The 27,814-nt window shown below is 36.9% G+C and overlaps 3 protein-coding genes and 1 long non-coding RNA gene across 4 annotated transcripts; 3 read left to right on the forward strand and 1 right to left on the reverse strand.

Annotated features, from left to right (window-relative positions):
- The first annotated feature begins 66 nt into the window (after positions 1 to 66).
- Positions 67 to 12,284, forward strand: LOC146134830 (alanine--tRNA ligase, mitochondrial-like). Its single transcript, XM_083395672.1, has 14 exons — positions 67 to 282; positions 913 to 1,101; positions 1,579 to 1,724; positions 2,039 to 2,233; positions 2,597 to 2,741; positions 3,890 to 4,051; positions 4,595 to 4,687; positions 5,644 to 5,797; positions 6,258 to 6,363; positions 6,657 to 6,742; positions 9,279 to 9,462; positions 10,550 to 10,699; positions 11,002 to 11,137; positions 11,882 to 12,284. Exons 1-14 carry the CDS (start codon positions 67 to 69, stop codon positions 12,113 to 12,115), a joined length of 2,196 nt encoding a protein of 731 aa, XP_083251798.1. The 3' UTR covers positions 12,116 to 12,284.
- Positions 6,721 to 8,339, forward strand: LOC146134831 (uncharacterized). The gene is made up of 2 exons (XR_014501594.1): positions 6,721 to 6,814; positions 8,178 to 8,339. It is a non-coding gene; the product is annotated as an uncharacterized LOC146134831 (long non-coding RNA).
- A 2,716-nt stretch (positions 12,285 to 15,000) lies between the features above and the next one.
- Positions 15,001 to 20,825, forward strand: LOC146134832 (uncharacterized). Its single transcript, XM_083395674.1, has 6 exons — positions 15,001 to 15,146; positions 15,799 to 15,914; positions 16,491 to 16,670; positions 17,807 to 17,928; positions 19,978 to 20,063; positions 20,122 to 20,825. The coding sequence occupies exons 1-6, from the start codon at positions 15,001 to 15,003 to the stop codon at positions 20,789 to 20,791; spliced, it is 1,320 nt and encodes a 439-aa protein (XP_083251800.1). The 3' UTR covers positions 20,792 to 20,825.
- Positions 20,826 to 22,129: 1,304 nt separating this feature from the next.
- On the reverse strand, positions 22,130 to 27,659 carry LOC146134833 (putative methyltransferase-like protein 24). The gene is made up of 7 exons (XM_083395676.1): positions 27,587 to 27,659; positions 26,017 to 26,132; positions 25,054 to 25,181; positions 24,037 to 24,111; positions 23,556 to 23,672; positions 22,788 to 22,878; positions 22,130 to 22,522 (listed from the first exon to the last, which is right to left on the reverse strand). The coding sequence occupies exons 1-7, from the start codon at positions 27,657 to 27,659 to the stop codon at positions 22,175 to 22,177; spliced, it is 948 nt and encodes a 315-aa protein (XP_083251802.1). The 3' UTR covers positions 22,130 to 22,174.
- Positions 27,660 to 27,814: the final 155 nt, after the last annotated feature.

Consider the following 27,814-nt stretch of genomic DNA (forward strand, 5'->3'; position numbering starts at 1 on the left):
CCGAGCTAAGCTTAGTCATTGCACATGCGAGTTGCATTTGCAAAAAAGTGATTTTTTCACGTGAAAATGGCTCCCGGTCCGTTTATAGAGCTCGGAAAACTGTTGCTGTCGAAGCCCTTCGCAATTCAAGCTCTACTGAGAAGAAATGTTTCGTCGTCGGCTGAAATTCGAAAAGCTTTCCTTAAATTTTATGAGGACCGACAACATACATTGGTCCCTTCGTCCAAGGTCTTTTCGCCAGACGACCGTTCGTTGCTGTTCGTTAATGCTGGAATGAACCAGGTATTTGCATGTGTTTAAAAACCGTGATTTGATGCAGTTTTTAAATTTTGCATATAATTACATCTGCACTCTGTGGAGAGAAAAAAGTACGCAATTGAACTTTTAAGACAATTTGTGTGCACCTCACATCTTATTCGTAAAATTGCACACGTAAAATCTAGAATTAAGTTTCCGCTAAATTATATATTATGAAATGATGTGGAAAGTATGACAAGTGCCAGATTTGAAACTTTTGATTTTGCGCAGGGGAGACGATTTTGCAGCTTGAAATTGCGCGGCTGTTATAACATTTCCCACCAAATTTGCGCGGCTGTTATTTGCAAAATTTGCACGGCTGAAAATGGAGTACTATACTGGCCTTACTTTCCAACCTGGGACAAGTGCACCCTCGATTATTTTTAAGACCCAATCTGCAGTACAAAAAATAAAATATGGACCCAAATTTGTTACACCAGGTGAGGGTGCACTTTTACCCATTTGTGCACCCCGTTACCCCTGTTTTTTCCGCTATGCACTCACAAGATCTGCCATACTTTCCAGGCCGGGCTTTTACCAAATATTTAGGTCAACAGTTGGTACACAGAATTTTTTCAACTTTACCCTGATCATAATAGCATCACAAATTTACAGTTCAAACCAATCTTCCTTGGAAAAAGCACAAGCGAGAGTCCGTTTTCTGGCATCAAGCGAGCCGTGAACAGCCAGCGATGCATAAGGGCAGGGGGCAAACATAACGACCTTGAAGATGTCGGAAAGGATCACACCCATCACACATTCTTTGAGATGCTTGGATCATGGTCATTTGGAGATTATTTTAAGGTTTGAGATTTTTTAAGTATTTTAAAAGGTTATTTAGGTCTTTCTTTGTGTTGTAGTTGAATATAAAGCCTGTTATTTTATGATTAATATGAGTTTTAACTTTTGATTATTTATGTCTGCTATGGTCTGCTAAGCTGTTTTATTAAATCAGTTTTTCTAAATTCCTGGTTTGTACCTAGAAGCAATACGGATACATATGAATAAATTTGAATTGATTTATGCTATTGTCTTATTTGAGTTTTGATCACTTTAAGCCAACAAAAATTGAGTAAACAGAATTTCGCTAAAGCTTAACTAACCGATAAACAGGGGAAGATATAAGGAGAAAGAAAAAAAAGTATACTAATATTTGTAGAATTGTACCTTTTTCAAAAAACTAAGTGTATTTCTCTAACAAGAAACTTAAATTAATTCTGGTGACTTATAAGGCATTTACTTAAAAAATGTACTTTTCATGGAAATGCTTATTTTATTCAGGATAAGGCATGTCAGATGGCCTGGGAATTCCTGGTTGACATCTGTAAGTTGCCCAAAGATCGGCTTTATGTCACGTATTTTGGCGGATGTGAAAAGCTAGGCTTGGAATCGGACATGGAAACAAGGGAAATATGGCAATCTCTAGGGTAAGATTTTTAGAATAGAAAAACAATGTGAGCTGTTGACTCCCCTCAATAGAGGCTACATCAAACTGAATGCAGCATGCAACAGTGCTATGGTTGTTTTTCGGCTTGCCCCCCTCTAAGCCTGTGTAGCTCATTTGGTAGAACGACGGTCCCGATATGACCGAGGTCGTGAGTTCGAACCTCACTGCAGGCTAGATTTACGAACAAGATGCATCAGGTAACGGTGCTATGGTTGTTTTTTAGTTCAATAAACAGGATGCAGCAAGCAACAGTTATATTTGTTTGGTTTTAAACTTGCTTCACACTTCTTGTAGAATACCCCAGGAACGAATCCTTCCGTTTGGTGTGAAAGACAACTTTTGGGAGATGGGCGACACAGGTCCATGTGGACCATGTACGGAAATTCACTATGACACGAGTGAAAGCGGACAGTTTGTTCCGCAACTAGTTAACGTCAACAATTCTTCTGTCGTCGAAATTTGGAACCTTGTTTTTATGCAATACAACAGGTGATTAGGAGTTCTTTATCACCAACTTTAATTTTACAGTTCTTTTCAACTTTTTTTTAAATCGGAAAACCATTTTTTATTTATATTGGACTGGGAATAATATTGTAGGCAGAGAGTGTTTTTTTTAAGTTGGATTTCCCCTTAACTTGCATATTCCAAAAATCAAGCCAGAAATATTTGCGAAAAGTTTAAAAAAAAAATAGGACAAGATTTGTTTTAAACATGCAATTAATTTCAAATGTCATATACACTTAAGTGTTAAAGGTTTGCGTTTAAATTTAACTGTAATTGTTGAAAACAATCATAATTTTAAAGATAACCTTATAAATAAAAAAGTAAACATTGTTTATATTTGATTTTCAGGTTAGATGAGAGCACACTTACCAAGCTTAATTCGTTTCACGTTGACACGGGGATGGGTTTGGAACGGATATCAACGATACTTCAGGGTCAGAAGTCAAACTACGACACAGATCTCTTCAAGCCAATTATTAACAAGCTAGAAAAGGTTTGCTATAAATGTTACAACAAAGCTTTGTTGTTAAAATGGTTTAAAGCAATGATTCTGAAACTTGGGGTGTGAAGGGTTAGTAAGAGGGGCTTGGAGGACTCACTAAAAAAATACAATTTAATTTATTATTTAAGATCAAGTTTTGCCAACACAAAAGATCTTTTTGAAAGCTACTGTACTTTTTGCTGTGACTGGCACACTTTATTTTAGGCCAACCACTGAATTACATGAATCATGTTTATCTTATATTGAGTTAGACCAGTGGTTCTCAAAGGGTGCCACGGCTAATTTAGGAAATTCATTTCAGAAAAGAAATTTGGGAGGGTAAATAAAAAATAAGTTATTTAATTGTTATATGCAATAAAAAGCTTATTTAACTGTATTGATTGGTATTGTAAAGAGTCTAATTTGCTCTAACCCTATATTATTTTTTAACCATTTTGCCATTTAATAAATATTTACCAATGCAGACTTTTTTAGATAGGTATAAAATTAATACCTACATCATGCGTTCAAACAAACTCAACTTTCAGAAGATTAGCGCATCCAAAACTGGTAACAAGTCTTGACTCTTGGCACACATGTGTCTATTTTTTGTAGTTTTACATATATTTTTCAATTTTGTCGACTCTTCTGGTGCACCAAAGTCATAAATAAAAAAGGTAGAATACTTTTTGATTTTTTCTGGGGAGGAATTGACAGTGTTTGCGTTTGTAAGGGATGAATATGAAAATGAGAACCAGTAGTTAGAGTGAGCTGGATGTTGCAGGACACACATATTACAGTTTAATAAATTTTTCGGGGTGGATCCAGGGAGGACCAGGCCTATGCCTTTTAAAATGTGTATTTTTTGCCAACTTTTATAAATGCCATTTTTTGTTTTTGTATTTTTAAATATGTTGCCGATATCAAATTTTGAAGTTAAGTTTTGTTTTCTTACGATGAATTTAAAATTTTTGTTATGGTCCAATTTGCTGCTGAAAACTACAGCACTAATATTTTTTCCAAGAAAAGGTATTTATTGATCTTCATTGACGTATACACTTTTTGTCAAATAAATAAATCAATTTTTATTAAATGATCTTGGCAAACCGGAATAAGTTTTAAACAATTTTCAAAATAACTTCAGTATAATTTTTTAACAGCTTTGCGGCTGTCGAGGTTACCAAGGTCAAATGGGCGACCTTGACAACGACAAAATCGACCAAGCGTATCGAATAGTGGCCGATCACATTCGTATGCTGACTGTTGCCATTGGCGACGGTATATTTCCTGGTGTAAGAGGAAGAGATCTAATAGTTAGACAGGTAAGCAGTTATATTTCAAATTTATCATATATATTTGATGTAATACTGTTTAAAAAATACATTTGCGTTAAAATTGAAATTTTCTTTGCAAAGCTAGACCAAGGCATTGGGAGGTGTTACTCTTGTATCCTGAATCTTTTGTTATGATTTTTTTTTGTTTTTTTGACACAACTTTTTTTTTCATAAATATGTTTTTTCCATGGCCCCCTACCGTCCCATACCTTCTCCCTACAGTTTTAGGCGTTATTTTGACCATTTAGGCCTTATTCCGATGAATTGAGGACTTATTCCGACATTTAGCACTTATTCTTGGTTGTTAACACATATTTGTGTGTGCATGTTTGATTATCCGACAGGTTTATGTATTATTCAGAGGACTAAGTTCTTATTCTGTTGTGGATATAATGGCGTATTTAGCTTTAATATGTCATTGGTCTTAATACTATGGTTTTATAGATTTTTCTGCTTTAGGTATTATTGCTTTTTAGGTCTTATTGTGTGTTCCCTTATAAAGTAATAGTACATCGGTTTATGCGTCCACAGGTCTTGCGAAGAGCGGTAAGACAAGGTATGGAACCACTAAGGGCGCCCAACATATTTCTCTCCAGACTTGTGCCCGTCGTCATTTCTTCACTGGTAAGCCGCTTGCATAACCAACTGTTTGTCTATTCAAACCAGGGTATAAATAACGCAGTTTTAATTTACTATGTTAAACGTTAAAAGTTTTTGCCTGCTATATTTTGTGTGCTTGTTTTTTTAGTTAGGCTATTGTTACTCCGACTAGTTTAACTATTTTAATAGTTTAACGTTTCATTTTGATGCAAATGGCTTGAAGTTGACTTGCTTTTAAAAATGGCCTAACTTGGGTCTCGCCATTTACTTTTGTCATTTTTTCTATAAGACTTGACTTGTACTTAAGTCATTCCAAAATGACTCATTTACAACACTGTAAATAACGCTATGGAACGCAAACATTAATTCTGTCGTAGTTCTAATAATTTTTTTTAATTATGTTGAAAATGAATAAAGACTTATTCGAAACGTTCAATAAGCTACCTACTTCTGTATGGGCTTTGATATTCTTATTACGTCTTATTACAACCTCCAGCCATTATGCTCCAACATTTTAAATTGTTTCCTAATTAATAGAAATGACAAAAGCCTCATTTCTTTTTTTTTGAAATGCGTGGATTTTATATTTTGCATTTTAAATAAATCGATTGTTCATTAAGCGGAGCATGTTTTGATCTATAATATTTGATCTATAAAAAGAAAAATAAAGGAATTTCCTATATATAAGCATTCTGTGACTTTTAAGCTCCCATGATTTAGGATATAAAAACTGCACCAGCAGCCAATAATATATAGTCATAAATACAAATAGATGAGCCAATAAAACTCCAAAAACCCGTGTAAAACCTGGATCGGAATTTTTTAAATAAATTTATATTTCGCCTATATTGGAATCGTCAGTTCCCAAATGTAAAAAAATGTTTGGATTCCATAAAGATACGCCCTTTCGTACATAAATATGAATTCCGCCGTAAAGCTACTATCCTATGACGTTCGCCCTTTTGTTCTTACGTCATCAGTCGGACGCGATGCCTGACCTTGAGCGAAAGCAAGGTCAAATAATCGAGGTGCTTAACGAAGCGGAACAGAGCTTCATGGACATGGTAAAAACAGGAAACAAAACGGTCGCGAGAACCATCAAGAAAATGGGCAAAGACGACCAAGAATTTCCAAGTAAGTTACATTCTTGTCTTTTTCAATTATGAACATGCAGTTGCTGCCAGGCATTGTTTCAATGGTACAATTGTTTTTCCGGCAAAAAAATTTATGCAAATTAGCATCAGCACTTCAGTTGAAATTCATTCAAATTAGGAATCTTAGCAGAACTGATGATGCTATTTGCGTAAATATATAATATTCTGCTCCTGTTAAATAAAGTTGTTTTGGATCTTTTTACAACTTTAGTGGTTTTGCTTGAATCTTACGATATGAAAAAAACAACAACTAGAAAGTGTCGGAGCAAGCTTAGATCCCTAAATTACCAAAAAAAATAATAATACAATTATTTTATCAACTAATTTGAAATAATTGTCAAAATAACCGCTTTAAGTAACAACCCACATGTTAATGTATACCATTTTAAAGTACCCACTAAATGCCATTTCATGCCAACTACATTATTTATTCTCTACAGCAAGTGTTGCCATCAACCTCAAATACCAGCATGGTTACCCCGACGAATTTCTAATGGCAAAGTTGAAAAAATATGGAAAGACTGTTGACATGGAAAAAGTACTGAAGTAAGAACTTGATTCTTTTTTTCTTTTGTTAACTTCCGGTCTTACTAATTCGGTTAGTCTGCGATGACTTTTCGTTGGTCAAAAGCAGCTTCAGAAGGGCTAGATTCCACTTGTTATTTAATACATACTGTATGTTTGTATCTTTCATGAGATAAAAATGTTGCTATTTGCAACAGATTCGGTGAAGACAAAGACACGGTCACTGCTTTAAAGGACCGAAATCTCAAAATAAATCAACTGCAACTGAAAATAACCTATTAAAACTAGGATTAGTTAGTTGCTGTTTATAACAGATTCGGCGAAGACAGAGATACGGAAAGCGTCCAGGACCCTAATAGCTCCAAGCTGAGGGCCGACCTCGGTAACAACTTGGAGCAAAGTATTGAGACGAGCACACTGGAGAACTATGCAAGGACGGAGCTGGTGGAACCTACACAACTGCTGGGTGGAGGTGATATTTAGTGAAGTTTCAAGTGTTTGTTCCGGTGTGGGTTTGGATAGTGGGTTATATAAAGGGGGGTCTGATAGTATTGGATCGGATCATGCATTTGTATTATCGGTAATTGTTCGATACTGGGGTAGTATCGATGCGGACCGATAACAATTAACAAATAAATTTGAGCTATAATAGTGCGTTTAAATAGTGGGTTATTATTAAATATATATATTATATATCTGTCCGTTAATTCAGAAAATACCCGATCTCAATTTTATTATCGGTACTTTTTCCGTACTAGGGGATTCGTGTTGTGTAGGTTCTTGTTGCATACATATAAAGGGTTGTCCGATAATATCGGATCGGAGCCGATACCCGGTGCCAAATGGTAGTATCGATACTCGTCCGATACTAGGTAGTATCGGTGCCGATCCGATAACAAATTTAGCAATATCAGCTGTAATTTGAAATTCACTGCAGCAATTTTTACCTCCGGTAAATTTAACAAAAAATAGTAACTGAATGTAACTAGACTTCTAATTGAGGCTAAAACTATATACCTTTGAACATTTCAATTTGATCCATTTTGCTTGTTTCAGCCTTTACATTTTGTGCTATGGACATCGTACAAAAATGTGAAGTAAGGACATCCCTATATATTTATATATATGGGCGCCAAACGTGGGTGTGCAGGGCATTTTTAGACGCCCTGGATTTATGACAGGGCGGCAAAACGCTCTGCAATTCAACGAAGATATCAATAGATATGCAATTTAATTCCTGTGCCACATTTTAGTTCACTTTAAGTGTTAAAAACTTTCCTAAATTACTACGATAGGCACTTTTTTCAAGTTAATGTTACGTTTTGTCCATTTCAATGAAAACTTTTTAGCCTAAAAGTGCTATAAGAAAGTTATAAAAGGCGAAATTGTTTGTTTCAGTGATAGTATGTAACATTGTAACAACACAAAAGCTGTTATGTTGGAGCTCACATTTTTAATCTAATTATTAAGCAAATTTGCTGTTGTTAGAAAATAACGCTCTGGAATTTTGAAAGTTCGGCGCCTATGTAGTGTATAATATATATATATATTTTTTTTTTTTAAATAATTGAGTTTCACCTCCAATCTGACTATCACGTTATATCCCGGTTACTTTTTGTTCTTTTTTTTGTGGTTTAATCGCATTTATCTTCACCTGTAGTTTTATACTGACGAAGTCATAATGTATTGCCGAAACATTTGTAAACAACAAAATGTCAATTTTATCGAATATAATGGCTTTTATGGTTTTTATTTAAATCTTGTGTGGTTTCTGAATTTTTGTTCCGCAAAATGAAAACGTTTTTCCTAAAACGACTTTTTATTTTGTATTTCAGGAGAATCGAGTTTCAAATCCAATCTACTCGCCGTTGTACTCGATAACGGGTCCCTACTCGCCCCTTCCACCGAGTTGGAAGAACACGAACGGGTTTACTTTCTACTCGACAAATCGGTTGACGTCATTTCCGCCAAGCAGCACGCCCGTGAACTTTTGACCTTTACCCGCTCTGGGAAAGTAAGTTGAACTCGAAGATTTTTACGTTTGTTTGAATTCTTTAAGGATCGTAATACACAGGTTTTCTTGGTAATTTCAATAGAAATACCAATGCCATGATATAGTAAAGAAATTGTCACATTCAGATGTTAAAAATGAATGAAGAATTATTCCCAACGTTTAAAATATGATATCCAAATATTTATTATGTTTTAAATAAAGTCTATGCAGATAGATACCATACAGGAGTTTTAAATTAATACAAATACAGCTAACTGTGGAAAAAAAGTATATTCTTCTATAGCCTTGGACAGTAATTTTTACATTTGTTTGAATTATACAACTTTGCAACATAATACACAGGTTTTTTTAGTAATTTCAATAAAATTTATATTATAATGACAAATTTAGATGTTGAAATTAAATAAAGAAAAAACGTTTTAAAACTTGGAAATTTGTCGATTTTATCGAATCTTATGTCTTTGGACGCAAAATTTGTTTTACAGTTCCTCTTATATTTGCTCCAGATAACAACGTTATCAATCCAATTAATAGGTTCTTAAACTTGCTGCGGAACCCTAAAATTTTCTTTCATCCCGCGTGAACCACTGTAGGATAAAAAATATAAAAAATTATGTCATAAATTGACGTAACAGTACAAATAGATTTCATAAATTTGTAGATTTTCGTCAAAAAATGTGACTGTGGAATGGAGTCTAAATACATTCAGTACAAAACTGTTTTATTTTTAATTAAATTGTTTTCTTTATTAAAGTGATTACTTCTTAAATATACACTAATATTGCAATTTGGCTTTCATGGACCCCCTAAATTTAGTTCACGGACCCCCAAGGGGTCCGTGGACCCCAGTTTAAGAACCCCTGAATTAATACTTGTGCATTGCGAGCGCCTATTTAAAATCTTTTCCCACAGGAATTACCAGTCACTGGTATTATTGATTTCGATGGCTGGCTACTTCACGAAATTCCAACCTCGTCGTTCGATGACGTCACATCCGACCTCTCCACGTCATCTGAAGGTCAAGTGGAGGTCAAGTTCAACGCTGCCAACTGGAAAGCGGTCATGAGATCCCATCTCGCTTCGCAAGCCGCAATAACTGTCATAATGTAAGAGATATAGTTAAATAACTCTGAGCCTGTGTAGCTCAGTTAGTATGACCGAGGTCGTGAGTTCGACACTCACCACAGGCTAGTTTTACGAACAGAATGCAGAAGGCAATGGTGCTATGGTTGTTCCTCGATTTGCTTCCCTTTGAGCCTGTATAGCTCAGTTGGTGAAGCGACGGTCCCGGTATGACCGAGGTCGTGAGTTCGACACTCACCACAGGCTAGTTTTACGAACAGGATGAAGCAGGCAACGGTGCTATAGTTGTTTCTTGACCTGCTCCCATTTGAGCCTGGGTAGCTCAGTTGGTAGAGCGACGGTTCCGGTATGACCGAGGTTGTAAGTTCGAACCTCACTGCAGACTAGTTGTTTTCCCAGCCTTTTTTGCATCATTCATCGACTGATTCGGTTGGACTATTAAAATCTTTCAGTGTACCATGGTCGTAAGCCATTATCATTGGTAAAAAAGCAGCTTCATAAGAGCTAGATCACAGATGTTGTATACATCTATGCGTGTGTATCTTTTATTGACTGAATGTGATTCTGTAGATCCCCTTCAACATGAAAGCCTTGTGTTTTATTTAATTCCTGCACACTGATAAGGACTTCATTACCGTATTCAGTAGTTTGGGGATTTAATAGTTCACCAACCATTGCGTTAACCAAAGTATTTTAGTGTAACAATATCTAGCATCCTAGTATCTAATGCAGTTTTTCGCAACCTTTTTTGGCTTGCACACAACAAAAATTATAACTAGTCCGCTAGTGGTTAACTGTAACGATACAAGAAACGAGATTGAAACATCACATTAACTTTACAATAAGGTTACATTTGTTTTACCTTTTTTTGAATTTTATCAAGAAGATAAACAATAAAGCAAAAATTGGAATGCTAAAGAATTTAAAATATCTCTCAGCACCCTTGAGCGTTAAACATGGCCCCCTAGAGTGCCGCGGGCACCCGAGTTGAGAACCACTAATCTAGGGATTCAAGCCTGGTGCCAACATCAATAGTTAAGTGTTTTTTTCGCGAAGGTCGACCTCACTGATCTTCCTTACTTAAAAACTATACTTGACTCGTTTTTCCAGGGATTTCGGTTACGCAATTTTGAAGACTAGCTGCGGATCAGACGAGTTTCGACTCGACATTTCGGGCAAGCGATCGAGTGAAATCATCAACCAAATCCACGAGTCGGTAGCTGACCGAGTTCAAGGTCACGCAAGGTCAAACGACCCCTCGTAAGATATTTTTTTGTCGTTTTTGTTGAGAAATTTAAAGCCTTTTTTGTTGTACATTGCATTTGTGTTTCATAGAATTGAAAAAAATATCATTTTATGTGATATTAAAAATGATTAAAAGATTATTCAAAACGTTCACAAAATGCTTCTATATGGGCGTTGGTATTCTTACTACGTCTAACTACAACCTCAATCCATTTTAAGATTTATTCGAAACATTCATAAAACGCTACTTACTTCTCTATGGGCTTTGATATTTTATTACGTGTTACAACAACTTTCCTGTTCAATTTTTAATCCAGGACTTCGTCTTTTCTCAATGAAGCCGGCGAATTTTGCATTTACAAGGTGAACAGGGAGGGGAATTCCCGAACTGGGATCCGATGTCTCACAGGGGAAAAAGCGAGGGAAGCCCTTTCCCACACGTCCCAAATCATGGTGAGCTGGATTTGGGAATTGTTGTCGCTTTGACTGTTAACGAAACATGGGTGTTTTTCTTCAGTTCTGATCCTTACCACTTTGTTTTTTCAGTAACGAAACGAGTTTTTTTTTAAATGTGAGAATCCAGCAAAAATAACAATAGAATCGTAGGTAGTAATGTCCGATAGTACCCGATACCGACCGAGACACTAATAAGTATATAATTGGTGAGAATGAAACTTGGACTAAAATTAGAGTTTGGACAGGCAATTTGCAAATTAGATTAGAATTTGAATTAACGCCATGTCGTTCTATTCAAGGCTTCTTAACGTCTTTGGGATTCGTGAGCTAGTCTTAAAGGGTCCATCAAAAGCCAATTAAATATTAGCGAAAGACTTAAGTCAAATCAAGTCAATTGTCCAAAAGACTTAAGTCAAATTAAGTAAATTGTCCAAAAGACTGAAGTCAAGTCAAGTCATTTGTCCAAAAGACTTAAGTCAAATTAAGTAAATTGTCGAAAAGACTGAAGTCAAGTCTAGTCAATAGTTTTATCCAAAGACTTACGTCATTTGAACTAAAACGTACAGTCCAGTCGTTTGTCCAAAACATTTAAGTCAAGTGAATTTATTAACTTACAGTAATCTTTGTGTATGGCCGTATTTGTCCTAATTCTAAATAGAGAAATCAGGTGGCACTGTATAAAGACAAATTGTATTTGATTCTCGACAAGCTTTCGCACAACCGTGGTTGATGTCTGCGCAGGAAAGCATGCAAGTCTTCTGCGACAAAGTGGCTCAAAACCGGGACGACCCTGACCCAACAAGCACCGAACTATTGCTGGAGGAGGCTGGCAAGTTGACCTACAACATCAGCGCCCTCGTAATCTCATTTGATGTCAAGGAAATCTCGCTTAAGACGCTCAGGCGACTTTCCGGAAACCTTAACACTAAACTGAAAAGGCTGAGAGCCTCCGAACGCAAAGACGCGATTGTGTGAAGTGGTTTGCTCCAGTGTTTTAGATTAAGGCCCGTTTACACTGCAGCTACATGTGCTGAGCTTGCATTTAAATTCTATTGTTTCGAGCTTTTCACGCTTTGCTAAACTCAAGCAAAAAAACAATACGTTTTAAAGCGATTTTTACTCCCAGCTCAGCTCAGCTCAGCTCAGCTCAGCTCAGCCCAGCTGTGGTGCAAACATGCCTTCAGTGTTTCTCAACCCATTGGTCTTTGATTTGATTTAATTGGGTCGCCGACTGCTGTAGTTATACTTGGTTAGATTTAGTGATGTCCGATACTTGGCATTTTAGTCCGATACCCGATAACCGATACTTTGAGCAAAAAGTATCGAGATCCGATCCGATATTAAATGACGTCATTAATATACACAAATAGGCATTTTTTTTAATTGAAACGTCCAAAGTCAATGTTTTCTGGGTTATAAGGTCAACAATTTTTATAGCGTTATGAGCCTTACATATCTTCGATTTTAATTGTAAAATATTTTTAGGGAATTTATTTTCAAAATAGATATCACAACTTTGAATCACGAAATCATGGCTATAATTTTAACAACAATACTCACACTTGGTATCGGGTATCTGCTGCGATCCGATATTATCGGAATCCCCTAGTTAGTTTTATAATCCTGGGTAGAGATGTCCGATAATATCGTATTAAAGTCGATACCCTAACCTAAGCTAGGGCCTTCGCCAAGTGGTATATACTAGGCCCGGTTCGATACTAAAATTTCGTTTCAATTTTATTTATTTTGCTTTTTTGAGAATAGTTATGACGTCATTGATATCGGACCGCGATAATTTTTGTCCAAAATATCGGGAATCGGTATCGGAAATAAACTGTCAAGTATCGAACATCCCTGGTCCCAGGCGGGATTACTTTTAAAGTAAATTGCAGAAACAAAATGGCTCACAAAAATCAGAATGAAACTTAATATTATTTTTGTCTTATTTGTGTTTTATTTACTTCGAAAGAACAAAACTTCAGTGGAGAGAATTGCGTCGTTGAAAAACTAACGCTTAGCATTCAGGTCGCCTCGGACAAAGGTTGAGAAACACTGATTTAAAATGACCAAGCCAACTCGCTTGCAAATAATAATCGTTAATTATTATCAATCCAAGGCATTTTTATTAAATCTTTGATTAATTTATTTTTTGCGAATGAATGTGGCCTAAGTTTGTGATCATCCAATGGCAACCACGGATAATTCTTTATAGGCCACCATTACGTACTCAATATTCTATTTTTAACGAAAAAATTCAAAACATGTCATTAGAACGTTGGAACACATTGCACGTTTCTTTAGTAATATCAATAAGAATGCTAAGGATTTTATATTCGATACAACCGACATTTCATTTTTACAAACATTTCGGCAATACCTCATGCCATCATCAGTGTCAAAATTCACTTGTATTTTTGGTAATGTCGAAACGTCCGTGAACAACGAAATGTCGATTTATCGAATATAATCGCTTTAATATTTCTATTGAAACGGCATTAGAAGCTTCAGTAGAAGCCTTGGATATCAAATAACTCGAATTGTGTTCTTCCGTATTGCTGCGGAAACCCATGTTTAGCCATTTAAAAACTGTGAATGACCTGTATCACTTGAGTCAAGTCAGTAACCGGATTAAGTCGGAGATTGGGATACCCGATAATATCGCAGCTGATATCGGATGCAAATATTCAAATATCAGACACCCCTAGCCGCTACAACAATACTATGTTGATCCATGCACAAATTCTGTTTTTCCAACCTTGTTGTTTTGTGACGTCGCCTTGTCCAGATTGTTGCGTATACGTATGTTTTGCATTTTTTTTCTAAACTCTGTGGAGTATCTAGACCAGCGGTTCTCAACCATTGGGCCATGGCTCACTGGTGGGCCATACGAACATTTGAGGTTGGCCATAGATCAATTTAAAAAACCTAGATTTAGTATCATTTGTGTCACTATATTTAATTTAAAAGAAATAATGGCTTGGGGAGAAATTAAAAAGGAATGTAAATGTATTGTTCAGCCGTAAATATCTCACTAATGTACGGTTCAATAAGTATAATCGGTTTTGAATTATGTTCTGCTGTGTTTTGTTCTAAACCTATTTAACAGTTTTTTCTTTCACAAAAATTTATTGGGCTACAGAATTTTTTTGCAACGTAAATGGGCCACGAAAGATAAAAGGTTGAGAACCACTGATCTAGACAATTGCGATGTTTACAGTACGTTTATCGTTTTAGATGCCGACATAGCTATTTTGAAAGACAGCTATGTTTTTGTTTATTTCGGAAGTTGAGAATATTTGGGAATGGGGCTTAAGAATATGTGACGAATTGTACTCTGTAAAATTGTAATTTTACATTTTGACAGGTGCTTGTTGATTTAACAGTTGTTTAATTTGTCATCGTATTTTAAAGGGGGTTAACGGTATTTTTAATCGAACAACGTTTTAACGATGTTTGCTGTGAACTTTTTGACTGTAAAACTTTGCTTTAATTGCTCGCATTAACTTCAAAACCTCTTTCTTTTGTGCATTGTTGTCATTGCTTACAGTTGGCACGGCATAACACAAAGATAAACAATTTGTAACAGCAAGAATAAAACTTGTTACAACGAAAATCCTTGAAAATGTGTTTGAGCCATTTTTGTTCCGTTGTTTCCACGATTAATTCTGTGTTATGTTCATAAAAATTTTTGTGCAAACCACCTAATTTTCAAAGTTATTAAAGTTTTGGCGCAACCTCTGTTAAACCCCGTACCCAAACCGTAAAACCCCCTCTATTTTTAATCTCCAGCTATAGCATTATGCTCTGATAGGCGTTTAATTGCCTGTAAATGCCCTGACTTTTATGCTTTAAATTTGATTATGACCGAAGACGAGGAATTCCTGAAAAACGCGAAGAAGATCGTCGACAATTTCCAGCGTTCAATCGGCTGGGACCCAGATGAGAATAACTTCGATGAATTTGTGCAATGTCCAGTCAACAAAAGCCACACGGTGCCACTAGAGAGGTGATAGTATAGTTTTATGTTATTATCTATTGTGTCACATTTTGCACAAAAATGCAACTGCCTAACTCTCAGTGGGAGTCGAACTCACGCCCTTGGTTATGCGCGACCACTGCTCTCGCGACTAAGCTATCAGCGAACCCATCATAATATCATTAAACATTTATGCTTTTTTGTGTATTACAGTAGACGAAACACATTTTTGTAACATTACCTTTATTCACAATTGTTATTTTGAGCGTAAAGACTTTTGTGTCGATGTATAGTTCGTTTTAATTCACAATCCCGTTCTCTTAAATTTTAACTGCCTCCTGACACTTTTACGCCATTTTTACATTATATAATTGGTTAAAACACGCCTTCTGATTTGGATTTATTCGCTTTAACGATGGGTCCCGTGTTACGACATAAAATGGTTAATCATTTTTTCTCTATAATGCATTTAAACCTTTTAAAATTTATTTAACCTACTGGCAACAATTATTTTACCGACTGTTCCGGTTTACTTCCGTCACTATACCTTTTCTAACGTTTGGAGAAATCCGTCATTTGAAAGTCACAAAGGAGGTTTTAGAATTAATATTGAAACCCCAAAATTTGGTTTACCTCCGTAATACTTAAAAACACACTTTTCTAATGTGGTTTTGTCCCACAGCCTGCAAAAACACACTGAATCTTGCAAATGGAGGAGCTATGGATATTCTAAGCAAGAAGTCAAGGAGATTTTGGAATCTGAAAGCCATCCAAAGACTTCGAGCTGCATTGACCTTGGTATGATTGTGATGTTTTGTTATATGCACGAACTACTACTGCCTCAGGGCAGTATTTCGCAACTTTTATGCTTGCGGCACCCTAGAGAAATTATAAATACTTCGCGGCACCCTTGCTTTTATTTTTGCTGAGTGGTTGACTGTAACGTTACAATAAACGAGATTGAAACAGCACATTAACTGTGCAACAAGGTTGAACCACTACCTTAAGGCTTTCTACTGTTTATGAATTAAACTTAAGAAAAGTGTGTTTTTTAACAAAATTACAAAATTGTTCTTGTTATTAGTTGCTTAATTAAACTGTATAACCGCACAATAACAGACACACAGTTGTTTAAATTATGATTTTTTTACTTTTTTTGATTTGTTGCTAAGATGTCGTCTAAAAATTAAAGCTTTCATAGAAAATGCTTTACGGTTATTTTTTATTTTACCATCTTTTTGCTAAATTATGTTATCGCGCGCCTCGAAAAAAACGAAGTCCAACAGTTTTTGCTAAAAACCTAAATAGAAATATTTTATTTTTTCGTCTATAAAGAGTTTTAATTTTCTTTCTGACCCTAAGATTTTATTCCAGACAAAATCATCTCTGAAATCCACCCGGGACTTCCCCCGATCCGTACCCACGAGCGTTACGTCATCGAGTTGTCACGTGACGAGCGACTGCGTGTTTATGACGTCATGATGGAAAGCGTCCAATCGCACAAAAGGGAGATCGACCCAAATCTGTTGGTGGATTTTAGTGATAAAATCAAAGGTTAGTTCAATTAATACATTTATTGGCTCACAGTTAAAAAAGGCGGTTAAAATTTGGTTGCTATTGGTTACATTGTCAAAATTTGTTTGCTATGGGTTACCATTGTCAAAATTTAGTTGCTATGGGTTACCATTGTCAAATTTTGGCTGCTATGGGTTACCATTGCCGAAATGTGGTTGCTGTGGGTTACCATTGTCAAAATTTAGTTGCTATGGGTTACCATTGTCAAAATTTAGTTGCTATGGGTTACATTGTCAAAATTTGTTTGCTATGGGTTACCATTGTCAAAATTTAGTTGCTATGGGTTACCATTGTCAAATTTTGGCTGCTATGGATTACCAGTGTCAAAATTTGGTTGCTATGGGTTACCATTGCCGAAATATGGTTGCTGTGGGTTACCATTGTCAGCATCTGGTTACTATGGGTTACCATTGTCGAAATTTGGTTGCTATGGGTTACCATTGTCGAAATTTGGTTGCTATGGGTTACCATTGTCGAAATTTGGCTGCTATGGGTTACCGTTGTCAAAATTTGGTTGCTATGGGTTACCATTGTTAAAATTTGGTTACTATGGGTTACCATTGTCGAACTGTGGTTGCTGTGGGTTACCATTGTCAGCATTTAGTTGCTATGGGTTACCATTGTCGAAATTTGGTTGCTATGGGTTACCATTGTCGAAATTTGGCTGCTATGGGTTACCATTGTCGAAATTTGGTTGCTATGGGTTACCATTGTCAAAATTTGGTGGGTTGCCATGGTTTACAAAATGCCAGAAAGATGGTTGCTACAGGTGCATTATACAGACAATCAAACGAGGTTATTGATGTGTGGGTACTATTATGACTTCGTTGTATTTTCAACATTGTCATACATTAAAGGTTTTTAACCCTTTAAGTGTGGGTGCTGGGTAACCCTTAATAAGGACTTCGATTACCCCTTTTTTAATTTATAAAGTTGCGATTTGCAATCAATTAATGTTAAACAATCCTAGAAACGAAATAAACTTCGATTTAAATGAACATTAAATTTAAACAAAAAAGCACGTATACCCAATGTTAACAATATGCCTTCGCCAGTCTAGACCCAATTGTCGTTGAATTTGTAAAAAACAAAGCAGTAAATACCTGGGATTTCAGGTGAAAGCAACCAGAAAGCGATCGATGAGCAGGAATTGCTGAAGATGCAACGAGATCACAAGCGTAGGAGGCAAACATATCGGGCGAAGAACGTTCACATCACGAAACGATCACAAACCGAGGTAACTCATTCACATCACGAAACGATCATAACCGAGGTAACTCATTCACATCACGAAATGATCACAAACCGAGGTAACTCATTCACATCACGAAATGATCACAAACCGAGGTAACCCATTCACATCACGAAACGATCACAAACCGAGGTAACTCATTCACATCACGAAACGATCACAAACCGAGGTAACCCATTCACATCACGAAACGATCACAACCGATGTAACTCATTCACATCACGAAACGATCACAAACCGAGGTAACTCATTCACATCACGAAACGATCACAAACCGAGCTAACCCATTCACATCACGAAACGATCACAAACCGAGGTTACTCATTCACATCACGAAACGATGACAAACCGAGGTAACTCATTCACATCACGAAACGATGACAAACCGAGGTAACTCATTCACATCACGAAACGATGACAAACCGAGGTAACTCATTCACATCACGAAACGATCACAAACTGAGGTAACTCATTCACATCACGAAACGATCACAAACCGAGGTAACTCATTCACATCACGAAACGATCACAAACCGAGGTAACTCATTCACATCACGAAACGATGACAAACCGAGGTAACTCATTCGCATCACGAAACGATCACAAACCGAGGTAACTCATTCACATCACGAAACGATCACAAACCGAGGTAACTCATTCACATCACGAAACGATGACAAACCGAGGTAACTCATTCGCATCACGAAACGATCACAAACCGAGGTAACTCATTCACATCACGAAACGATCACAAACCGAGGTAACTCATTCACATCACGAAACGATGACAAACCGAGGTAACTCATTCGCATCACGAAACGATCACAAACCGAGGTAACTCATTCACATCACGAAACGATCACAAACCGAGGTAACTCATTCACATCACGAAACGATCACAACCGAGGTAACTCATTCATATCACGAAACGATCACAACCGAGGTAACTCATTCACATCACGAAATGATCACAAACCGAGGTAACCCATTCACATCACGAAATGATCACAAACCGAGGTAACTCATTCATATCACGAAACGATCACAACCGAGGTAACTCATTCACCTCACGAAACGATCACAAACCGAGGTAACTCATTCACATCACGAAACGATCACAACCGAGGTAACTCATTCACATCACGAAACGATCACAACCGAGGTAACTCATTCACATCACGAAACGATCACAACCGAGGTAACTCATTCACCTCACGAAACGATCACAAACCGAGGTAACTCATTCACATTACGAAACGATCACAAACCGAGGTAACTCATTCACATCACGAAACGATCACAAACCGAGGTAACTCATTCACATCACGAAACGATCACAACCGAGGTAACTCATTCACCTCACGAAACGATCACAAACCGAGGTAACATTTTCCTGGTTAATTCCGGGTTCGCCAAATTTTTTTAATATTCCACAGTCCAACAATTTATTTTTTTTAGAAAGCACGATATATTAAATCGAATTAAGGGCATATCAGGGGCACGGAGTCCAAAAATACCATTACTATTGCTGAGTTTGCTCTAGTTTTTGAGATATAGCATTTTCCTATATATACCATAAAAAAATGTTGGCCTTGGCTTGGGAGTAGTAAAGTTAATAAAAGCTAAAGCCATGTAAAGATTAGTTTATATCCCCTCCCATCAAGCAGTAACATAAGCTTTGTAGCGCACGGATAAGGCAATATTTAGTTTTATCCTGAAAGTTATCAGCTAAAGGCTATTTTGCGGTCAAAGGTCACTGAGTGCCTTGACATTGTAGTTGTACTTACTAGTTGGTGTTACTACCTTGTCGCGGTAGGAACTCACATTGTGAGTTACTTTCAAATGTTTTGCGATGATGTTTAAATTACACTGATGCTGTTTCTATTTTATTAACATTGATTTGTATTCATTCGAATTAAGATATGAATCCACTTGTGTAAGCCTTTGTGATATTAATAAATTCCTGTACAGTACACTGATTCCAGACTCAATTAAACTATCTATTAATACCATGAATGCGTTTTTTTTCATTAGATAATCCGTGAAGTGCTTCGCATTCATATGGACGAATATCGAGAGTCATTGATTGGCGATCAACAGCATCACGAAGATCACGAGAGGTTTGTTTTGTTTCACGAAATTTGTGAAGCACCTATGCTAACCGTGTTTGCTTTTTAGAAATACAAAATCCAGCAATGATAAAGTCACACAATCATCAAATATCACGAAAAGTCACGAGGGTCCACGAAACGATTGTACAAGCAAATCACGCCATGAACCTAGTGAAAACTATCACCAGGGCGTAGCTTCGTCGGAAGTTAGATCTCACGAACGGCGCCGTGAAAGAGATCGTGATATATCATATGAACGTCGAGATGATTCATATGAACGTCGAGATGATAAACAATATTGCAGTTTTCGTGAGGAACAACATCGCAATGATTCACAATATGATCATCGGCATTCACGTGAAAAACGTCACGATCATGGTGATACAAGAACATCACGGGATAATCGCAATCGCAATTTTACCGAAAATGAAAAGCAATTTCGTGATGAAAAATTGTCGTCTCGTGAGATCGACACTAAATCACATCATGAAAAAGGTAACCGTGTTAGAGAAAAGCGTTTATCATCTCGCGATAAAAGGTCTCACGACTATGACGAACCGTTCGAACGAGATGAAAGCGATTCACGTAAAAAAAAGAGCCGACACCGCGAACGTTCATATGAAAGACATGATCACGACCGTGAACGATTTCATGATGAAGATCGTGAAATGAAGCGCAAAAGTAAAAAAGAAAAGAAAAAACATTCAAAAAAGAAGAAAGATAGCAAAAAGGATTAAACTTACCGAGGTATATTTCTACATTAGTTCAATTCTTCTTGTTTTTTCATATTTTTTGTTTACTTTTTTAATAAAAAACAAATTATATGGATATTTTCCGTAAAATTACCATCCAGTTAATTTGCGAACAACTAGCATTTAGTTTTATTTCGTAGATTTCCATTTCTTTCGATTTGGAACAAACGAATAAATGCCAGACTTTAACAATCCCCGTAAAGAAAATAATTTCCTATTTACGCATGTTTAAGTAAAAACGTGATTTAAAAAAAACGCAAAATCTTACACGTGTCTTGCGCAAAAATGGATCAATGTAATGTTTATTATTCTTTTAAGTTTTACTAATATTTTTTCGTGAGTTGTGAAGATTTTAGGGCCTCATCAAGCCAAACCATCCACAACAAACAGATACTTAATCCCATGGGCGCAGAACTTTCTAAATTCCAGGGCGTTTTTTCTAACCAGTGCAAAAATGATCACACAAATAACGTGACATCTCTTCTTATTTTTATTTTTATTGGTTTGTTGATGGCTGCGCTCTGATTTTATTTATTTGTACTCTTACAGGAACTGATGATGCCACTTTGGCGAAATATATTTTCCTTTAAACAAAACGTCTGATCCTGTTTTTACTCATGTTTTTAACTATGAGTTTTACTTATTAATCTTTTCTCTTAGTTACCAGATTTTTGCGCTGCGCATTATGACTGAAACAAATCATTTAGCATAGTATTACTTTCTTACAGAGCCTGTAGGCCAGGAAAGTTTCCAATAAAATGGGCTAAACTTAACGTTAATTAAAAAAATGCATTTACGTAGAATTAATAATATAGTTTAGGAGGATTCACGGCCTCGTGCCTATACTTGGGTAATTCATGAAAAAAGTTAAGACTTTAGCCCAGTGGCTCTCAACCGGGGTGCCGCGGCACTATAGGTTGCCATTTTAACGTTGAAGGGTGCCGAATGATATTTCAAATTCATTCAGATTCCAGTTTTTGCTCTATTGGTAAAGCTCTTAAAACAATTTTTTGTGTACAATAAAGTGCCAATAGCTTAAAAAGTTTTATCAACCTTGTTGCACAGTTAATGTTCTGTTTCAATCTCGTTTATTGTAACGTTAATTACAGTAACACAGTAAAAATACGACGAAGGGTGCCCAGACTACTTATAATTTCTGTAGATTGCCGCAAGCCAAAAAAGGGTGCGAAACGCTGCTATAAGTGAACTAAGACTGTGCTACAAAAATTAATTTTGCACACTCATTGTCAGTGTACAAAATTACTTGGTCAAATTCCAGAGCGTCATAAAACCCTGTCAAAAATCCAGGGCGTCTAAAAACCCTCTTAAGCACCCACGTTCGGCGCCCATGCACAACACATCTACATTCTAATAACCCCCAGGCCCACAACGCTCCACATTCGCGTTACCCCACAACATCGACACCGCCAGGCTCGCCTTCCCTACGTCATCAACCAGTGACGTCACATCGGCGGTGACGTCATCGCTAAGGGCCTGGCCCTTTAGAAGACGAAAACCGCTGGTGGCCAGGCCCTTCAGTGTGTCGAGCTTGCGTCGAATCTCGCTTGCTTGCTTGAGCGGACCGAAGAGGTGCAGTCGTAAGGATATTTGCCCCACGCAGCGCCCGGTCCCCTCCCGCAGGATATTTTCGAGCACTTGGAACTCGTGCGAAGTTCGCGGACCCTCGGCGTCGATTCGAAGGCACCGAATGAGTTTCTGCGTCGGAAAGAGAGATATAAGGGCTTTTGTATGGTTGATAAAAAAGATGGCTTGGCTTTGACTTAATGTTTTTTGTAAATGAGTTGACTGGAACTTTTTTTTGTATTAAGGCAAAAAACTCAGAATAAAATCACTTGGTCTTAAAAGAAAAACAAAGAAATCTACCCATATTTATTTAATTAAAAATATTTTTTGTAGGTCATTTTAAAATGACTTGTTTACACCACTGATTCCAGCCACGTGAGATATATTGTTCTCCCACCTTGTCGTGTCCGAGTTCCTTCATCGCCGATCTGAGAGTTCGCATCTTCACCACACGATGGCGCTCCACCTCCTTAACGCCCCACTTGCGCCTACTCAAGCGTGACAGATTAGTTCAACAAGTGAAATATATCGGTATTAGTTATGTCCGATATTATCGGGTCTGATACCGTAACGATCATTACATTTTGCAATTTAATTAATTTTGCAAATTTGACCATGGTAATGACGTCACTTGCTGTCGGATCGCGATACTTAATGGTAAAAATATCGAGTATCGTTTTTATAAAAAAAAGGGGTACATAACCCTATTGTTTTTCCAAAGTGAGTTACGGAAAGTTTGTGTTTGGTAAGCCTAAAGTTCAATAAAAAAGGAAGATCATACCTCGTTTTAAATTAGGTGCAAACCTACTTTAGAAGTAAAACTGAATATGTAAAAAATAAAATATGCCCCATTCCTAATGGACCCCAGGTGGTTTTAAAACACAAAAAGCTTTTTAAGCGGTTTAAAATGAATACAAATGTGTTGGTATCGGGCATCCCCAAATCCTGGTTTGAGTCTTTTACTATATGTCCTTGTGTTTTAGACTACCAATGCTCTTAAGAAGCCAACATGTCTAATTTGGTAACATTTTGGTAATGTCTTATTGACAGCTGGCTTGATACAGTGTGTTTTTTGTTACAAACGCATAGTTTAAGTAAGGTGTAAACTATTACGCCAACCTTCAGGTTAGGTGAAATTGTTATAGCCTACACACTCAACACCCACATGAAGTAGTAGTCCCTCTTTCCTCTCATATACCCCAGGTTTGTGGTCTCATCACCCAGCGCTTTCTTGTGAAACCAGATGTTGGACGATCTGCGGTATTCTGTTTCCATATACATGCTGAAAAAGTAGCGTGATCAGAAAGTTTAAAGGCCCGTTTGAACTACAGCGGTGCTTAGCCAAGCTTAATTTACATTTCATGTCTATTGTGGCGAGCTCAAAGTTACGCTTTGGAGCGATTTTTACGCTTTGCTCGACTGCCATCGAAGCGTGAAAGTGATTTTGCTCTGTCTGTTACGCAGCCATTTCACGCCCAGCTGTAAGGTAACGGGCATTAAGGCAGAGGTTCTCCACCGGGGTGCAATTGCCTCCTATGGGGAATTTTAAAGTTTTAACTGGAGGGATTTCGACTTTGACAAAAAAGTCCATTTAGTTAGTCTTAAAATATTTTGATTCAAGTTAGGAATTTCTTTTTTTTCCTCACTTTGCGTCAAATGCGTGGACTTGGCATTTGTGAACGTCACACATTGCGTCTTCGAAATCCCATTCGTCGTCGATTCTGGTAAAAAATATATAAAATTTGAGTTCAAAATGCAATAATTTGTTTCCGGTCATTTTTTATCCAACTCTTTTCCGTGCCATTTAAAAATACTCAAATTAGAAATGCTTTAACTTTGTTGAGCGGTGTGGCAACGGGGTCTGATACTTGACATTTTATTTCAAAAAATTCACCCGATATTTTTGACAAACGTATCGCAAACGTATATTCATTCCAAATGACGTCATTTTTAAAAAAGTTTGTTTACCTTCAGTTGTTAGTCCAATATGTTTAAATACATTTACATTTCAAGGTAGAATTACTGCGTTGGATTGCAAATTAGGATTCGTATATCAATTTGCTATCGGATCGGCACCGATACCACCCTAGTATCGGACGAACACCGATACCACCCTAGTATCGGACGAGTCACGATACCACCCTAGTATCGGACGAGTCACGATACCACCCTAGTATCGGACGAGTAGCGATACCACCCTAGTATCGGACGAGTACCGATACCACCCTAGTATCGGACGAGTACCGATACCACCCTAGTATCGGACGAGTAGCGATACCACCCTAGTATCGGACGAGTACCGATACCACCCTAGTATCGGACGAGTACCGATACCACCCTAGTATCGGACGAGTACCGATACCACCCTAGTATCGGACGAGTACCGATACTACCACTTGATATCGGTTATCGACTCTGCCCCGATAATATCGCAAACTCCCAGTTGCAAATATAAACTACCCTAAGTAAGATCGAAAAGCACGGGTAAAATGTAAAAATTATTTATTATTGTATGGGCATTGGGCACCTAGGATCGGACGAGTAACGATACTACAACTTAGTATCGGGTATCGGCACTATCCGATATTATCGGATACACAAAAGCAATCTTGCACACCATTAGATAAAACACACTATTTCTTGAACCAAGTGTTAAAACTTGCCCGTAAGAATAAACGATGCATTTTTCCTCTTTTTTCCAAAACTTCTCTTCGAAGCAGACCGGATAACTGGTCTTCCGCTCATCCGATGTCCCCGTCTCCCCCACCCACCTTATGTCGTCACAGTTTGCCTGCAAAACAATTGGGACGTCACAATTCATTCTTCACACTGTTTTGCTACCTGATAAAGGCAGTGGTTCTCAAATTGCGGCCAAATAAAAGCAGTGTTGGAAACGAGTCATTTAAGTTCCATTCAAGTCATGTAAAATAAGTCCTAGTCAAGTCTTTGATAAAAACAGGCCAAGTCTTAGTCCAAGTCATCATTTACCCAAGTCAAGTCAAATCTATTGCCGAAATACTTCAATCAAATAAAGTGATTTTAACAGAACGACTTAAGTCAAGTCATTTAAAAACATGACTTAAGTTCACTTCAGTAAAGTCCAGCCATTGACAAGTCATTACAAACCTGACTAAAATAATATGCAATTAGCCATACTGAATCAGCGAAAAGGCAGTTGACATGTACCGTGCGTTCCATAAAGCTCTGTTTATTTAAATTTTGTTAAGTGACAAAATCATGCGAAATATAAATTCCCCAATAAATTAAAAAGTTAGGCCTATCAGCTTAAATTAAGATGCATGTTTCAGTGTGTTACAAAAGGCAAATAAACCAATAAACTGCTAATTACAAAACTGCCACACTTTATCACAAAGCAAAAAGAATCAAATATATTGTTCCAGCTAAACCCAGCTCTTGACCATTTAAGGTTAACCAAATATTAACAAAGTGTTTGGAATATAGTAGGCCTACATCAAATGATATTGTCCCTCCTTGTAGACTGGGCTATTTCAAGCAATGTTCAAATGTCTGCCTTATGCGTCAAATATTCTTTTAATTACAGTTTTGACAATTTAAAAAATAAACGATTTTTATCACTTCTACATTGCTTGTGGCAGCTTGCAAACCTGTTTTGTTGTTGCGTAGTCGACCAGTCGTTTCAGTTCCGTAAGGACATCTGCTGGCGGATCGAACAAGGTTGTGTTTTCACTTTTGAAGACGCCTTCATTTGAAGAATTAACTTCTGTAAATGTTAATTTCAACACGTTAAAGCAAATTAAAAGGTTACGTGACACATGAGGCATGAGAAAGACATTCTAAAGTTTCTCGAAACAAAGGCATTATAGCATAATTTAGGAAAATTTTGATATTTGTAGAGATTATAACTCACAAGGTACAACATGCCGTAGTGTTTGGAAGCTGTTCGTTTAAATAAAGCTGAACATTTTCTCGCTAAGCGCAACAAAAACTTATTTACATAGTTAAACATTGGCTAAAAGTATAGTATTTGGCGGTCATAGCCTGTTGGCTCTATGCTGCAACAATAGGCCACAATAAAAACTCTTCGCCACATCGATTTTAAAATGCAGTTCACTGAATGTACGGTAAGGACGCGACCCACAACTAAATGATAAATCTGCGGCCCCCAGTTACCGATCAATGGTTTACAATTTTATCCAAGTCTCGCATGCTGCACGACCAGGCTATTTTGCACATTTACAAACAAGTAAGGTGGCACAAATGGGAATCTTTCGAGGCACAGTCCGAAATTCACATCCGTGCAATTTTACATCATTCAATAATACAACACAAAGAAAAAAATATACTTCACCTTTTTTACTTTTATTTTCGGTGATTTCATCGTGAAAAGCGAAACTGTCTTTCAGTGTCCTAAAATATCGATTGTTAGATTAAATTTTAGCTTTAAGAAAGTATTGTAGGTTTTTAAGGGTAAGTAGAAGTCTTTATGGGTAAATAGACTATTAAGTTTAAGTAAGTAGCTTATTGTACACGGTAAAATAAACCTACCTTGTAATTCTTTGAGACTAGGTATTACGTTTAAGTAAGTATTGTATAGGCAAGTCTTTATTATTGCCTACCTTGGTTGTTGTGTATCGGTAAATTCCTCGGCCGTTCTAAACTTCCGCAGGGCGGCGCGAGAGAGTGTCCTGTCACGGAAATCTAAACGTTTGTTGAACAAAAGAAAAAACAACGTAAAATGAACGAAATTCACTTAGTTTATATGAACACGTGACGTACAAATATCCTGGAGTACTTCTTGCTTCAAACAACATTATCGCGTGAACATTAGAGCAATCTCAAGAATAACATTTTTGTTGTGGAAACATATCTTAAATACGTATCAAAATGTTTTTATCAACATGATATTGAGTTACTCGACCTATTTGGCTTTGAGATTTATTTTCGAACATCATTACAGATCCGTTGATAATTTACCTATGTGTACCATAAGCTTGGTAGGCTATATGTGTTCCACAACACAATCTTGCCCTCCATCAGAACACATAAAACCTACGATAAAGTTCTAAACTTTTCAATAGCATTCGAAATTAAGATAAACTGATGGTGCCATTCATTTATACCTTGCTGACTGATTGTTGTTCGAAGCAGTCAAGCTATGTCTATCATATATATATATTATTTTTAAGACAATTTTAGCCAACTTTTTACACTTACTTGTTGCGGCTGTGAAAACGACGATAATCCCAACAAGGCAGTAAAGCGAAACGCGTCTCAAGCTAATCCTCATTGTGTGAAATCAACAACTTGTCATTCACCAATGTTTAGTGCAGGATTTTAAAACATGTTGAAGGGACTAAGTTTTAAAACATAGCGTACATGCACTTTGTCGCCTATACGCTATGAAAGCAAAATCTAAAAACGAAAAAAGTGTATTAAATCAAC

Source organism: Ascidiella aspersa, chromosome 8, assembly GCF_963924565.1.
Source record: "Ascidiella aspersa chromosome 8, kaAscAspe10.2, whole genome shotgun sequence".
In the NCBI taxonomy this organism is placed as follows: domain Eukaryota; kingdom Metazoa; phylum Chordata; class Ascidiacea; order Phlebobranchia; family Ascidiidae; genus Ascidiella; species Ascidiella aspersa.